A 17,816-nucleotide genomic window follows, 5' to 3' on the forward strand; every position below is an offset into this window, starting at 1 on the left:
CCATAAAAATTCATGGCTGTTTCACATACATAATTCATTCCATGTTTTATTACATGAGAGATAAAATTGCAATGTTTTACAGCCAATGTAAACAGGTTATGAGAAGCATTCTTCATACAGTCTGTTTTATAGAAGACAATTCCTTTCAGTATATATATATATTTTCTCTTCAGGGTTATTTTTTCCAGATTTGTAATCCTATGCTCAGTCAATGAACTCAGTGGATTTACATCTGAGTAGTGACATATCTGGTTACCCAATTAGTTCTACAGTTCAAATATCTAACCAACTATTAATTTCTTAGGAAAGTGGTTGCAAGGACATCTTGACTTTTTCATACTTTATTGCTGCTTGGCTAAAGGATAGCATCATATAAGTGCATGACAATGCCTGGAAGCTCTATCAATCATTATGCTATTCCTCTCATCTTTATTACAAATTCTGAAGGTTATTATGAGATGGCCAACTCCATTGTGCTAACTCCTACTGAACTGAATAATTACCTTATTCAAATATTTTTCCCAAACTGAGAAGAAACAATATTGTGAGAACTAGTAGGTGTTTTAGCTGTATTTTTGAAACTAAAATTTCTTTCCAATTTTCCAAACTTGTTTTTGAACGGGCTTTTAAGAAAGAAAAATGGATTTCTTTAAGCAGTAGAGAAATCCATTGAGCCTATATATGGAAACTGTTCTGTTCATTACACAACCACATTTCCAATACCTCTAGCGGATTTAAGTCCTAGTTGGGTTTAAAAACTGATTCATCCTTTATGCAGCAAATGTGGCTGTGGATTATTTGCTACATGTTTCTCAGAGAACATAGTAGAACCAAATGCGTTTATCTATACATATGTGACAGATAAGCACTGGGAAACCAAAATTGGTGAGTGCTCCATGGATTATGTTCATCATGCATCTATGGATGATAGCTTTAACAAACTGCAGAAATGTTCTGGAATATGCATGGTAGACAGGTAGCATACTTGTTTGCCATATAGAAGTGCAGTTGACTTTCATTGTGCAATAGGTCAGATTATATGCAGTTTCTTTCTATACCCACTTCTATATATAAAAAACCTGAGATTGTCAGTACTTAACCGCAGCTGAAGTGAGAGTCCTGCTCTTCAAGGTCATTATCCTTCCATCTGTAGTAATTTACACCTCATTAAGAAAGCCTAAATTAAGTTAGTTACTTTGTGGGCAACCTCAGTTCCATGGGGAAGTGAAGACCCATATCCTATAGCTGTATGTATTTGGCCAGGGATCAAGAGGATGGAAATTGACTTGCTAATTTGTCTAATATGATATAACATGTAGTAAATCTGAAGAGTTAGGGGAAAACTTTTAAGGAATGCCATGCCTCAGAATAATGCCTTTCCTTTGAACAGATTTTCAAAACTATGTATAAGCCAGTGCAGGCACAGCTTGATTTCCTATAGGACATTTTGTTTAATTAGTGCAACTCCTTGAAACAGGATCCTAGTAACCCTATCAGCCACCAACCTGAAGCAGTCATGTTTTCTATAGACACTGTTATATGCAGCCTTTGGAAAGCTTGATGTGAAAGTTACCATCAGCAGCTTCTCTTTAAATTGCAAAGCTGTCATCCTTTTATAAGGTACAAACAACTCCCAAGGGGAATTCTTTCTACTAAAACTAAAACATAACCCTATCAAGGCTAATATAAAAGGACCTCCTCTGGACAACAGTATTCTCTTCAACAGGAAGCTGTTGTAGGGTCTCAAATATAGTCTCAACATATCAGAGTAGAGATTTAGAGTAGTGTTTTCAATTTTACAAAGCATCTTTCTATTAATTGCATGGAAACTACTCTGCTGAACCTTATACAAATATTTAATTGTATAAGGTTCAGCAGAGTATTTAATTGGGCAAATATTATTGATATTTCAGTTGATTGTAAACTATCAGGAGTACTTGGCAAATGCAGCTTTATATAAATGGAATAAATAAATACTTGTTTACTTACTAAAATCCCTTTTCTGTCTTTTGCAATGGTTAAGGATTTCAAAATAGTATAAATAGCAATGTGATTAAGCAGTAATGTTTTCAGTAATGCATCAGTAAAACCCTAACAATTAATAAAAGTGGTCTTCAAATTAAAAAAAAAAGAGTACTTAAAAATATGTTTAGCAGCAGTCCAGAGTTGGGCACCACAAGAGACTCAAGGCCCTCTCAAATCAGTGATAATTTGGTAGCACCATTTTAAACTAACTGTAGCTGATAAAACCTTAATTTTTTTATGTTGGTCTGAAAAGGTGCTACCATAGACTAACAAGGCTCTCCTCCTACAATGTCTCAGATCATTATCTCTGTCACCTCTGAAAACAGGAATCCCATACAAGATGGTCTCTAGATATAATCTCTTTCAAAAGGTTCATGGCTGGGCTGTAGCTACCTGGCTCCCATGTTGGTTTAGGGGTTTAAAGATTGTAAACAGCAAGAACTATGCTCTGAAGCGATCAAAAGTTGGTGTAGTTGCATTCATTTAAGATTCTAACGGTAGTTTCTGACTGTAACTCCAGGTATAATGCATTACCGTCATTCAAATAGGATAGTTAACATTGTCTGGATGACATTGTTTGGGTTTGTTTTGTTTAAAAGTGTTGCATTCATTTCTTCTTTTGCTTTTATTTTTTTTCAGTGAATGACTGCTTTCTTTGCTTCTTTTTTGCAGCATTTACCAAAAGTAGTGTTCCTTTGGATTTGAATGCAGCTAAAAAAGATACCATCAGCAGGACTGTGAACAGGAAGAATCTATGGACAGAAAAGGAGAAGCTCTAAAGCAAGAAGACAGTGGACAATTTCACTGTAGAAATTTCAGCTCTGCATCTTTAGCTTTTGTCTGCAGCCACAGTCAAGTGCAGCTATATTTACAAAAGCATTTTGGGAGCCCTGGTTCAAGAATTGCCAAATATTGATAGCATTTCAGTTATTATTTAAAATGAGGCAAGTTAAATTTGAAGATGCACCATATATTGTAAAATGTCAGATTGCCTGGTGTCCTCTTAGGTTTCCTTCTACCAGTTCTCTACCAGTCCTTTCTGAATATATTTTATTGAGAAAAAGAGAAATAGTGTGTGTCTACATAGACATACCTGCACAGACATAGAAACTTTATATGTTTTAACTTCAAAGACTTGACAGTATTTTGACTGAACAATATAAATAAAATATAAATATACTTTGTGATAATCAGGAAATGCTGAATAAAAATTGTTTTGTCTGTGTATACGTGTTTTATAATATTAAGAGATGTGCATGCATAACAGCATTTTACAACAAAAGGTGCCTCAAATGTATTATGCAATGATTACATTATCATGATTAATAATAGACATAGTTTATTTCTGAAACAATGAACTGAATTTCCTCTACCTGATCCAAGCTAAAAGAAAAATATAGCCTAATCCAAGATTGGAGGAACTCTTTGTAATGAACTATTTTTCTGATTAAGCACAAGGATAATTTTGTTTCTAAAATCTAAAACAACCTAATAATGTAATGAAATGTTTTTGGTTCTATTTGTTAGAAGAGGCTAGAGTTACCGTATTTAATTTTGTATTACAGATCTAGAGATACTTGTAAGTTGATAAACCAGTTGAGAACTTTTGACAAGAGAGGTATTTTTATATGAATATTCAGCCTTTTAAAACAAATATTTCCCATAATCATAGCATTTTTACCCTTGCTTTATTCCATTTATTGAAATGTTAATGAAAATGTACAGTATTTTGGCTATATATTATGACCTCTGGCTATATTCAGCTCTTTCCTTTCTTGACATTTTAATAAAGTCTTGAAGTACATTTCTCTTTCCCTTTCCCGTCACCTGCCACAATTATTATTGGTTTATTGAATCTCTCTTGCTTCTGATCTGTGAATTGCAAGCCAAGTCCTCACAAAAGTGTCTTGAGAGCCAACACAGTAGTCAAACTAGAGATTGTACTAGTGATATGGACTGTTTCCCAGTAACTTGGTGATGTTAGCATTTTCTTTAGATAATGGCCTGCTCTTCGAAGCCTGGTTATTTCACTTTCACTGTCAATAATGATGTCAGCTTTAATTGGTAGTAATTACTAGGTCATATGCCAAGCAAGAAGTGAGCGTTCCTTTGAAACTGCCTGGTGCTGCCTGAGGAAGAAATGGAAGAGGCATGTTAAAAGAAGATTTTTACATTACCCTTTTTTTCTAGTACAGTCGATTGTTTAGAAGAAGCTGAAAAATACTGAACAGATTATTCATACAAGTGCTGTGACTTGGGGGTATGGTTGCTTGTTTGAAAAGACTTGATTTCTCAGAAACATCTTGCCTGTCCTGGTTCAGTAGGATAATTTGGCCTTCTCTGTGTACTCTGTAAAAATAGCATACTCAAATAACTAAAGGGGGGAAGGAGAGCCTGTGACTTAGCTAAAACAGCTAATGGTGCTGGTTATACAACTTCTGGGGGTCAACAGATTCTAACCGTATCTTAAAAGGCCTCCATTTCCTCTGAGTCAGGTTGCTCACAGAAAATGGTTGCCCAACTTTTGACAATCAACCCTTCCCCTAGCACCTCACACCACAGCTTACCCATTCAGAAAAGTTCCCTAACCCTTTGGGTCACATTGCAGTACAGCATGGAAGGACTGCCGTGGGAAAAACAAACTCTGCTTATAACATCCCTGTGGCACAAGCCTAAGTCTGAAAGGTACATAATAAAAACAGCTTACAGAGAAAGGACAAACTTACTGGCATTAACCTATCCATGAAACAAAAACCACTGCCTCTGTCTTATGGATCTTTATGGAGGATCCATGTACTGTAATATGACATAGTGCTTCATTTGCAATCAGCCTGGTTTTCCTGCAGTTGTGTTGATCTTCTTATTCCAAAAAAAAATTAAAATACTGATAAATAAGAAAATAATGGAATACAGTGTAATTTTTAAAGCAGATATAAATGGGGACGATAAGCATTTAAGACAGGGTAGGAAGAATTATTCCAGGCAAGATGGTGCTCTAATGGGGATAGTCCTTTATCATTTCCTAGGCATTTCCCCTTTTTTAATAATAACATTATTACATTTTTTTAAAAGAACAATAAAAAACTAACCAAGACTAATACTAAGAATAAAAAATGAGGAAAAAAATGAAAAAAAAATAATAAAAAGAAAAAGTGCAGAAAAGAAAAAAAAACAAACAAAAAAGAATTGACTTCCAACCCACCCCATAGCAGATATAAGAAACAATATACATCAAACTCTTGCTCTAAATGTACTACATAACTTCCATTATTTCTATTAACCCAAATTATTTCTAAACATCAAACCTATACAACTTAATTTCATTTTTGTATATCCCACGAAAAGTCTCCCTCCCCCCCAAAAAACCAATTAACACTAAAATTACCCAATGTCTTAAAACTCAATTTTGCCATCTCTGCCAACTCCAGTTCAGAAACCTTTATTTTGCTATGCATTTAAAAACCTTGCTGCTATTATCATATACAGAAAATAAAATTATAAATATCATATCCTTTCACTTTATACATATAAAAGCCTTATTACTATTGTCATATATATGAAAAAAAAATTCTATAGATTTAATAACAAATATATCCTAACCTTAGAGAACTTTATACCAGAATCCTTGAAAGATTGTCAGTCCTGGTCATAAAAACAAATCCCATTAATAACTACTAAGGGCCTCAACATATTTGTTAATGATAGTCCAATAAATTCACTTTGTAAACATTCTGTTTACTTTTAAAAAGTTTAAACTTTAGTCCTTATAATGTCCCACCAGTTGGTTCCCCATAATGTTCTTGTTTTCTCTTAGAAACATCTCCAATAGTTTCTCTTCAACTCTTCCCAAGAATGGCTTCACTGATGCAATACATTCCTTTTGCAAATCCAAAGCAAAACATCTTTCCAGATCACTCTTCTCCATTATTTGTAATGGAGTCTAAATATATAATTTTTTTTAAAAAAAATTCCCTTTAAAATTTTTAACCTCAATTGGTTCCATTTGTAAATCCATTCTAACAGCTTTTTCCATACCATCCTTTGGCCATCTTAAGTGCTTTTTTAAATCCATAACTTCTTTATTCTTATCACCTTCATAATCCAACATTTTTTTTTTTTTTGGAGTTCCAATTCCACATTCAGTTCAGTGTCCACCTTTTTTCCAGAGTTAATAATCTTATCCACTTTTTCCGCTGTCTTTTTTTCAAGGGACTTAAATCCTAGTTCATCAAACATTGACTGGAGTAGACTTAAAGAAATTATTTTATCTTCTAATGGCTGCTCCAATGGGGCTCTTTTAACTTCTTTTTTTCTTTCCATTTAGACAAGTAAAATGTATAGCCAGATATAGTTAATTACAAGTGAAAGTAAACTGCAGTTCATACCCTCTAATGCCTTTCAAGCTGAAATTGCAGGTGTGTGTGCTCGCTTCAAAGACATCACACAGGAATGAAGTTATAGTCTAGCTCTGTTTCTAAAGCCCCACCAACCAACAGACAGAATTGAACAAAACATAAAAGTTTCCCATAGAAAAGACAAACCTCACTGCAGATGGAGTTTCATGAAAAAATAAATATTTAGCAAATAAATCTTCCTTTTTCACTGTAAGTAAATTTTAAGTCTGTTTTAAATTCCACTTTTCCTCCAGCTTTTTGCAAATTAATCAGCTTGATTGAAAACTCTATTTCATTTAAAAATATAGTCCCAAAAATAAGGATAAGCCCCAAGAGATTTACTTATCTGTTGTGAAGGAAAGTCTCTCTTAAGCTGAAAAATAATGATAAGCCAAAGTGTTTAAGAAATGGCAATCTCTTGGCTCTAGTGTCCATTACAGCTGCACCACAGTGATGAATAGAGATGGTTCCCCCACCTCCCAGCTGCTCGAGTCAAGAGCTGTTCACAGAGGCTCCAGTCTTCATGATTAGCTTTCAAGGAATGGCTGTTCAAGGAGACCAAATGGTCGATTTCCTCACTTCCTCCTTTATCCAGAGCAAGTTGGGTGGCCAGAGCTTGCTGCTGGCCACCAATCCAGCTGCGGCGTCATCTCTCCCTGTTGCGGAGAGGTATCTAAGCTGCCATATTCCCACCAGAAGTCCATTTTCTATGCATTTCCCAGTGCAAAACCTTTTTCATGACCTGCAGAATAAGCTTCCTACAGATAATCAAGGTTATAATTCTGGGGGAAGCACCATTTGCTTGTCTTATTTTGATCCAATATCTTGTAATAAAACTGCAGTCCTCTTATATATTATATATAATATATTTATATATTATATATTTAGACTATTTCCAAAACAATTTAATATTTCTTTGTTGGAATATAAACATGAAATTTGTAAACAACTTACCTATTTTTTAATGAAAAATATTTTTAATTATACAAAAAATAAGTTTACAATATCAGAAAAAATGCACAATAATGAAAACTATCCAGAGTTGACTCTGGTCAGTACTTGGTTGAGGGATCATCTGGAAAATCCAGAGCTATGCACTAGAATGGAAAGTCTGAAAACAGATCAAGTCAAACACTTGCATATCATCCAAGAAAACTGCAAAGTTATACCAGTGTAAGTCACCAGGAATCACGTCCAAAGGTAATTACTCTTTTTACAGCGAATTTCCAAAGGCAGAGTTTTCTACAATAAGAATGGCCCTGTTCTTTAAGCTAGAGACCTTAAAAAATCTTAAAAGCTTGGCTCACACACATCAAGAGATATGTTCTAGCAAGTACTTATACAAGCTGTTTAGGGCCTTATATGTTAATAAAAAAAAAACCTTGAGAGGGGCCTAGAAGTAAATAGGTAACCAGTGTAGCTCACTACAAATATATATAATGTGTCTCCAAACTTCCATAACTTTCAGGAAACAAGTGGCATTCTGTTTCTGTTGAAGCCTCTAGATCATCTTCATTATACTAGACAATGTTGCTCTTCACCTTCTAGAATTTGGAGCATGCTTAGAATAAAGCTTTGCCCCCTGTCCCTTCCAACTGGGCTTCTGAAAGTAATCAGACATTTCACAGAATGTCTGACTTGAAACACAGTGGACTGAAAAGAAACATCCTCCCTATTTTTTTTTTATATGTATATATACATACAGATATAGATATTTGAAAAAGCATGACAGCAAGATACTGTCCTCTCAATATCATATTTTCTACTGTGTCTCTCTTCCAGCTAAGAGGTTATCTTTGTTAATGTGTGCTTATAAGTTGGTCATTCTCAAACTTTAAATTTTGGAACAAAAAGGAAATAACTGTTGCTTTTTCTTTTCCCAAGAAACTACATCCAGAAGTTCTGGAAGGCGGGAAGAGGATTACAGTACACATGGAGATGAATTTAATACTTTTCTTCCATGCCACACCTAATCAACCTTTGTTTCCCCAGAATTTCAGTTTTGTGCCGGTTGAAACTTTCTTCCAGATTAAATAGCAATTTTAGTTGGGGGTCCTCTGTGAAAAGGGAATTTGGGAACAATCTTGCAGTTGCTGAGTGCATGGCTGGCAGGTGGCAGTTATACCAGGCAGAATCAGCCTGTGGTTTTTAACACATGATAGTGTTCACTTACTCCTCCATAATACTAACATGCCAAAATTAACCACATAATTACCTTACTTAGGTGTTGGGGTAGGAGATCAAGATCAAGAAGAATATTGAAACTGAATGCTCACTAAGGGATGCAGTGATGATGGGGACAGGGAATAACTTATCTTGATTTTGGAGTAAGTAGTTTTTAACAGCTATTTTTAAAAGCCAAAGTGATTTAAACATAAATACTGAGATATGCTAATGAAAGGCACTTCTTACTCCCTCAGGTTTGGACATTGCCTTTTTGTGCAGAAGCCCACTGTTCCATGCACTTTTGGTTCCTGATGCTCCCTCAGTCATCTGGAATAATTTGGGGGTTGTAGTGGGGGCAGGAAGCAGCAGCAGGAGAGGGAGAAAGGCCTTGTTCCATGAATGGAGCTCTCTTCTATTCATAAAAAGGAGTTAGGCTCCAAGCCAATATGCAGATGGATTTGAATAGCAAGTAACCATCCATTTGAAGTATATAACAAATATTTTTGTAGGAAAACTATCAGAATGACAGAAAGGCTTCTCGAAAGCTTTGTATTATGAGAGTTGTAGGCATTAGGCATTCTTCCATTATACTGTCTACATAAAAAGGTCAAAAGTCCAGTTTTTGTCTCTAAAACAGTCTTATTTACAGAATTACTTGTATACTGTATTTGAACTCTGGAGCTACTTCATTGTGTTGCCTGTAATAGTGGTGGCCATTCATAAAGATCTCTTCCTTTCTCATAGTTAAGTCTTATCTAACAATGTTTCTTATTGCTCTTTTTCCCATTAACACTGGAATTTCTGGAGTACATTAGAGAATGTGATTTAATTCTATCCCTTTCAGCTACTGCCCTCATGCTTTATCACTGAAAATCCTTATGCTCATGTTCAACCGTTTGACAGTTAAGCAGAAAATACCCCCTTGACTTTCATACAATTGGTGATGAGATCTATGTCAGTGGTTGATTTGTCAAGGACTTTTCTCTTTTACGTAGCCCTTTCTAGTATTGCCTTTGAAAACTATGTTTATGTGTTAAACTTAAAAGCGACACTGTCAGACATTAGTGCTAGATCACATGTGCTTAATTTCAACGTGTGGGTGGAAAGAAGTATATTGTTTGTTTTAATCTACTAAATGCTGCAATTGTTCTGCAGCCCTAAGCAAAGGAGAATTGAGAGTGAAGGGAATAACATTTTAAACACTAAGCTGTACTACACAGGGACAGTGAAGCCAAAGAAATATTTAAAAAATAATGAAAGAAAGAATGATCAATGTATTTGTTTATTTTGAATTGTACACTATGACCTAGTGAGTGGGAATGAACATTAAGTCAGACAAACATGGCTTAAATTTAAATGCTACCTCTGCAATAGATGCTCTAGTTGGCTTACACATGTTATTATTTATCTGTAAGAGTCTTATTTAGATTTAGAAATATGCTGAGATTGTAGCATTCCATCCAAAGGAGGAGACTGTCTGCTTTTAATGCTTTGTGGATCTGAAACTTCCTGAAAAATGACAGAACGCATAAAAAAACTGGTCTTTGTTCCATTAGACAATTTATAAATATATGAGATTATTTACCTAGGAAAGCATGCGGATGAAAACCTAATTTGAGCCTCAAATAATTCATGTTAAGGAGAGTCATACCATAAGATATTATTGATGCTGTAAGCCACACTTATCAAATGAGTATTGTATGGTAGTTCATAGACTCAGTGGCAAAGTGAATGTTATAAGAGCTGTAAAACATTTTGCAAATCAGTGTCCTATTCATTCTGTACAATTGGCTAAATCATATAGGTATAGGCTTGAAAGAGGCACAATTTTGTTTAACACTGAAACATTTGTAGAAGAAATGATACATAATCACATTAAATTTGGCCAATCGTTCTATCAAAATACAAAAAATCTTTTTTTTTGTACAGTCTAATACTAAACACTTTTGTTCAAGAGCTGATATACCTTGTCAAGATTTTGCAGTGTAAACATCTCTGTCCACATTTCTCAAACAATTATATCAAGATGTAAAATCAAAGCATTTTTGAAGTCTTTGTTTCACTCTCCTTCCTCTCAGGAAGCATTTTCAGGAACATAGCATGACCTCCTCCCACAAAGAGATGGATCACTCCATTGGTTTGGTCACTGAGATATTGGGGATGATTTGAAGTATGTTAGTTTTGGCAAAGATCTGTGAATCCATCAAAACATGTATTATCATTTGGTTCCAGATTCTAACACATCTCTCTAAAGTTATATTTGTAGAGTCCATATTGCAGTGCAGACCTCTTACTTTAAAAGATGGAGCCATCGTACATGGGATTGCAATAGCATGATGTAATGGGAAGAAGGAATAACCTTGAGGAATAGGAAGAAGAGCCACAATCAAGTCAATGGTTGAATAAAAGAAATTTGAGTCTGGGCTAGATCTGTAACCTGAGTAAGCATCTCAGACAAGACCCTCCCTAGTTCTCATGAAGATAAAGGGAGGGATGGGGGAAGTGCATTCACACTTGCAAGATTCTGTAATAAAATACTACTGTAATAAAAGTAGTATTAGCTTGTGTGACTTTGGTTCCCTAGTCTGGTCTACCTTGGAGGGCTGATACATGGTAGAAAAGCAACACACATCCTTTTCTCCTTGATACAGAGGCTGTAGAATTGGGACTTCCCTGTTCTTGTTACAGATTTAGGATCAGGCAGATAAAATGTTCACACAATTACCTGCTCATGTACAGATCCTGACTCACATTGCCAACTATTCTATGATGAAGAATAGATTTTTCTATTAGAAATCATGCTACAGCAGATTGTATAACTTAAAGTACAAAGTTCAAATCACTACAGCAATTATGTCAGCCATAAACAGCAGGTGGAGACTATGGCCAGGTAAGATCCTACCAGTTAAGACCCTACCTAAATTAGTATGCTCTGGCAACTAATTCATGCCCTGATCACCACTCAGTAAAGTTACTGTTAACACAATCTAGGTGGAACAGCCTTTTGAGCCAACTGTAACTACTGGGTCATCTCCAAAGGTCATCTCCAATGTGGCTAGAGTATTGGTAGGTTAATCATGCTATTACAGGCTAACAGCGCTATTGTAATTGCTGCACTGGTTACCAGTAGGCTTTTGAGCCCAATTTATCAATTGATCATCATCTACAAAACCCTGTACAGTATAGCATATAGCAATTCTCCTTTCTGATTTCCCTTTTCCTTTGTCTTTTATTCTGGTTAATTCTTTAACACTGATACACATAATAAAAGTCTTGAATTTTTTTATTGAATCAGTCCACTCATTCTTAGAGAGCTTTAACCTTAGCACACTTCCCATTAAGTTAAGATATTGGGAAAAGTCAAAGAAGATACTGCTTTACACCTTGTGAATTAAACCAATGCAAAGATACTTTCCCCCTAGAATAAGGTGAATGATGGCAGCATACTAAACAGATTCTCCTCAGGCGGGTGGGAGGGTGCATTAGGAGGGTGGTTAGTGGTGGAGGATCTGGGGACAATTTGTGGTTCTCTACAATTAATTACGTCCATCAGCATGTGTGTGCTTGTAAGTGTATACCATAGCATAGGAACCCTCACACAGAATGAGGCACCATGTGCGGTGTGTATCCTTAATTCTTCTGGAATTCAGGCTGGCCAGATGATATCTGAGTTGGGTATATAATACATGATAGAGTGAGAGTTTTAGTTTGGGAAGTGAACAACAAAATTTGTGGCTGCATTTGTTATAACTGATTTATTTCTTTTTATTCACTGAATAAATAAAACAACAAATAATGATGGAAGCATTATAGAGATCTCTTTTTATGATCCTCTGTGACAGTGATGAGATTTTTTCAAAAGTTATTTTTTTGCTGGAGAAATTGGGAAACATTTAATAGATAGTTCTGTGGCTCAGAAAGGGAGTACAGTTTGCTAACATGGGCATTTTTTTGTCCTTAGTCCTTAGTCTTCTTTGCTGTGTTAAGCTAGTGTTATGTTTCTTTGGGGCCTGCCCAAGTATTGCTAGAGTAGCATAGCATTATTGGCTCATCTGGATTTGTCAAATTCATATGATTTTAAATGGATGCTAATAGAAATGTCAGGATGGTTCATGGCTTGCCCCCTCAATATATTGTATTTCTCATACCCATCATTACTCCCAAATCAAATCTGATGCATTCATGTGCAGACTAATTGAGCAGCCTAGAAAACAAATCAAATGCTTCTTCAAGTGGAAACAACTTTATAAAAGTTATCGGATTGACTCTGACTCTTGATTCATGGCTAGATAGGCAAATGCTGTGATATTCTGTTGATTACAGAACAGCAACAGCCTTGGACAATTGGAGAATGATACATATCATAAATAGATAAGGGGATGCAATTGTATTCTCCTGGACTGAAAAACAATTTTCAGTAGCATTCATTATGGAATCCTTCTAACTTGCTTTGATGATTTTGGTGGGGCATAGTGATAATGATAGCTCTGCTCCTACCAAACCAATCAGTTAGCAGTAGGCTCTGCTGTACTTTGGACTGAATTCCTAAAAGGGAACACTTTTGCAGGGCACTAGGATGTGAACATAGCACCTGCCTGCAGATCATTATAACAGCCGTGTTCTTTCACTAGGATTGCACAATCTTGGGAAAAACACAGCTGCTTTAAGAAGTGCAGTTAAACTCTAGGTTTACACTTCTGCAAGCTCCAAATATTGGAATGAAATCTGAAGTATGGCACAGCCTCAGCAGTTCTCCAAGTATCAGTGACTGGATTTTCATCTTTTATTAAACCATGTTTTCTTTGTGGATCACTGAATAAGTCACCATATTGCCTGGGCTTGTACAACAAAGAAAATAAAAACCAAACAACATTATTGTTCAGCACAGTATATGAATCTAGGCACTAACTCCTCTCTAGGTATGACTAAGTGTGAAACATTGACTGTTGGTATGTTTGATAGACTGGGAGATATGGAACCCTTTCATACACTGCCCAAGGCGAGTTAGTGATGTAAACAACATACATGCAGCAGAAAGCAATGTTAGAATAAAATGTACCACTCTGACATACAATTGGGGCAACTATGCTTTTGAATGCCCCTCTTCCATAAACAAACTGTCTTGAAAGCACAAAAGTAGCTAAACAGTTGCGAACTAACCTTTCCCAACAGTCTAGAGATGCCATTTTTTCCCTTTCTTGATTGATTGAATGTTTGTTTTGTCTGCTATTATTTTAGTTAGAGGACCTTTTAAAAAGTTACCTTCCTCGCCCACTCCACCCCGGTAAACAAATGACAGAGCAAACTCTTATCATCTCTTTTTGCTGCAAGTATAAACCAGGCCTAGATCTCTCTACAGTTGTGTGTGTGCTTTGCCAAGGGGCATCCTGTTCGCTCAATCTCAGTGTTCATGAGATTAAAAATAGTAGCTTCAAATAAAACACACGGTACATTTAAATAGAAAGTAAACAAGTCAGGCAAGGCTGGGAAATTCTGCCTTAATTCATGCTGCTATTATGTGTTCCTAAAATAGTTTCTATCTTTGGAGGTGCCCTTAAGGAATTGCGAAGAAACCTAGCATTATTTACAATGAATGTCACACTTTCTATTCTGTTGGTTTAGCCTACTTTAACCCCCTCCATCCTGTGTTCTCTGGCACGGTTCTTGCAAACATTTGCCTGCACGTAGGCCCATTCAAGGCTGAGACTCTGCGGATGAGGATTTTCCAAACGAAGTCCTGTTATTTGTGTACAACTCTTTCAGTCAGTAGTTCTAATTACACCGTAACACATATTACCAATGAGATTAATTTCTGAAGAGGATATTTGCTAATTAAAATCACTTCATAATGAGATTCTCTCACGACTTATCTTTGAAATACCATCTAGCCTCTGAGAGACAAATCTTGTCTTGTTTGTCAGTCAATGCCTTGGAAGAGGTAGCCTAGTTGTGGAATATTTTCTCACTGGTTACTGGCTTAAAATAACATTCTCCAGGGTTGAAGTGATGCAAGTCTGAAAACTTGCTAATTAAATGACTGCTCCAAACACACAAACTTTCCCACTGCTGATATTCCTGGCAGTTGTGAGAGGCAACGTAACAAATCCTGTGTCAAAAAGCTTAGAGTGCTGGGCAAAAGCTTGTCCAAGAGAAGTGTGTTTAAATCTCTTTGACTGGAATGGATGAGAGCTAAGCAGATGCTTAATATTTCTAATGAAAATGACGTAGTCCTAACTATGTTTATTCAGAAGTAAAAATTTCATTGAATTTGATGTGATTTCAATTCCGCACTATCCTCCTCCCTTTTTTATTTTCACTGCATCCAAATAGTTGCCACACTGTAATACATGGGTAATATGAAGCAAATTCTCCTCTAAAGAGTTGCCTGTTTCTAGGAAAGGATTTTTTAAATGGATATTTGCAATCCTAATTGCTTCAGTAGTTTCTAGCTTTTACTCATCTTTTAAGGAGCATTTAAACTGTCTTTTAGACAAGCTAGAACACAGGGTATCTTGGCCACCTGCATTCATCAGAGTCTCCTGACAATCTTGTAGCAAAAATTGGCTGAGGACATCTTAGCCTAGAGGTCTTGGCCATCCTTTAGTTAGTGTTATTACACACATCCTGCCTCCATTCAGCAATTCCTGTAGGATATGAGGTTTTTTTCCCCTCTGAATTTCCTGCTCAAACTCTAATAGAATATCTTCAGCCTGTTAAATGGCATCTGTATTTGGAGGGACAATCAGATTTGGCAAAACCTCCAAGTGAAAGGGTCATGAGGATGGGAAAGCTATACAACATGGGTCAGGCTTCTTTGAACAACACGAGACAGGAAGCAGATGCAAGCAGGCATTCAAGGATACACAGCTTTCATACATAGCTTCTTTGTAGAAAAGCTAATAAAGCTGTTATAAAAGCATTGCAGTGACTGCTGGATATTAAATGCAAGCCCTATTTATACATTTAAATCAGGTTTTAAATTATTGCACCTTTTTCTTCCATCTACATGGTATAATGATCTTGAAGCTGCTCTCTTTTAGGCAGAAGGAACAGTTTCCTCCTATCCTTTGTTTTGATATCAGACTAATCTGCTTCTTACCTTGTGAGAACTGGCTCTTATGCCATGGGAAATGACTGGCATGGCAGGGCATAAAGTGGTGCTATTAGATCAGCCATCTATGTATGTAGATCTAATGCCTATAGCAGAACAGGTAACCTGTGAACCTCCTAATGTTACTTGAACCAAACTTTCAGGAGCCCCATCCAGCATGTTGAAGGATTCAGACAGATATTGCAGTGTCTAGAAGACCACAGGTTCCCAAACCCTTACAGTGATGCTGCGTATTGTGAAAATGTGATTATTGTTACCTGGCCTTTATTTATCAAGTAATGAACACTAATAATTAACTCAGGTTGCCAACACTAGACCCCCTGATGGAACTGTAAAATACTAGACCATCTGGGAGGGCTACAAAAGCTATAGTTGCTGGACGCATTAATAAAACCTCCAACCTAATGGGATCCTATGGAAAGACTAGAAAATGGAAGAACATGCTGATATGAAGAGCTATGTGTTAAGGTTGTTTGCCTACTTCTCTAGGCTGACTCAGCCTCTCTCATAGAGTCTTTGAACATGATTCCAAGCTGCTTTCTATCTTTTTGAACTACCTGCCCTTCTAGAATAGGACTGACTACTGAGATTGGGCCCAGCTTTCTTTCTCTCAGATGAAGATACTTATCCATTCATTAACCTGATTTTGTGGTCCACTGGCAGCCAAATTACATGGAAAGAGAGTGGAAGCTACACATTTATTTTAGATACAAAAGTGAACAGTTTCATGTCAGAAGATAGAGAGCTATATTCCAAAAATACAAGAGAACAGCAATGATGGGTAAACAATCATGTTTGTTCAGAATTTCAGGCTAGGGCAAATTTTGCAAGTGTAAAAGTTATGTTGTTCAGCACAAAATCCCATAGCTGAATGCAAATATGCGATGGGAGATGGGCATAAGTAGAAGATGCAGAATTGTGACAGAGCATTATGAAACTGTCTGTGGATTTAAAAAAAAGAGAGAAAGCTATGTAGGCTTATTAATAAGGGGTCTCTGATAAAAACATGGGGAACTATTTTATTGCAAATTATGGGAGTAGTTTGCTACAGTTATTGCATAGGTCTCATTTTAAAGTATGTAAGAAACTATTTTGAGTTGAAGTTTCTGGGCAAATTTAAGATTATAATTAATCTGAGTAATCTTCAAGTCATGCCCTGTTTGAGTGTTAGAAGCATTATGTGCAACAGTATATGCTGAATGAATGTGTGTGTGTGTGTGCACATATTGCTTTTCATAAGATAAGATCCATTCCATGATCACAGGTTTATGGTAACAATCTTTCCCAAGGTAAGTATTCCAGTGTTCTATGTGAGCCGAAATATGGTTTTAAAATAGTTTTCGTAAGAAGCTAAAGAGAAATGGGAAAAGAAAAAATCAAGCAGGCTATCATTTCCTAAATCTTCCAACTGCCTCTGAAGGTCAGATTTCAAGTACAAATCCATTTTTTTGTTTTGTTTTTGTTTTATATAATTTATGTTGGCTGGCATTTTAAAATTGCAGTGGAGCAATAAAAAGCTTGAGCTCAAAGATACTATCTGCCTTTGCCAGATTTTTAAGGAGACAGGAAGATGAATGTCAAAGACTTCTGTGGAGGGTTGAGATACTGTTAAGAGCTATATTCATTTGTCAATCCCATAATTGCTCTGTGTATATCTAACTCCTGTATTTGAGTGTCGTCAACTAAAATATTTTCTGATTTCTCTCTACAATTTCATTAAAAACCCTAAACTATTTTTTGTAATTGAACTGCAAGGAGAGGAAAGACTAACCTGAGTTTATGGCCAGCATCAAACTCCAGAGGCCATTTAGGATATCTAGTGACTTTTGTTGATACATGGACCTAATTTATCAGGAACTAGGAAGAAATAATGCAGTGACTAGTCCTCTAAAAGCTGCATAACCATTATTAGGAACATACAATAGAAACAAATAAAAGATATTAGACTGGATCCAGAGAGACTTAGTAATACTTGTTATAAATCCATCAAAATTAGCATATTAGATTAGAATAGATTAAAATAGGATTGGACAATTTGTGGTTCAGAGTGTTTTGGGAATCCAGCTATTATCTTACCATGTTATGTGAACCAGATTACATTAAATCATACTACAGTTTAG

General features: G+C 36.0%; 1 protein-coding gene across 1 annotated transcript in view; it reads left to right on the forward strand.

The window, feature by feature from the left end:
* CEP128 (centrosomal protein 128) overlaps positions 1 to 4,140 on the forward strand; it is a 198,922-nt gene extending 194,782 nt beyond the window's left edge. Inside the window, exon 24 of the mRNA XM_088145261.1 lies at positions 2,698 to 4,140. Coding sequence (XP_088001387.1) covers positions 2,698 to 2,804 — 107 coding nt within the window. The 3' untranslated portion in view covers positions 2,805 to 4,140. The remainder of the gene's footprint in view (positions 1 to 2,697) is intronic.
* Positions 4,141 to 17,816: the final 13,676 nt, after the last annotated feature.

Source organism: Python bivittatus, unplaced genomic scaffold (genome assembly GCF_059951505.1).
Source record: "Python bivittatus isolate LINGU-HERP-01145 unplaced genomic scaffold, Pbiv_v1 ctg000480_np1212, whole genome shotgun sequence".
NCBI lineage: Eukaryota > Metazoa > Chordata > Lepidosauria > Squamata > Pythonidae > Python > Python bivittatus.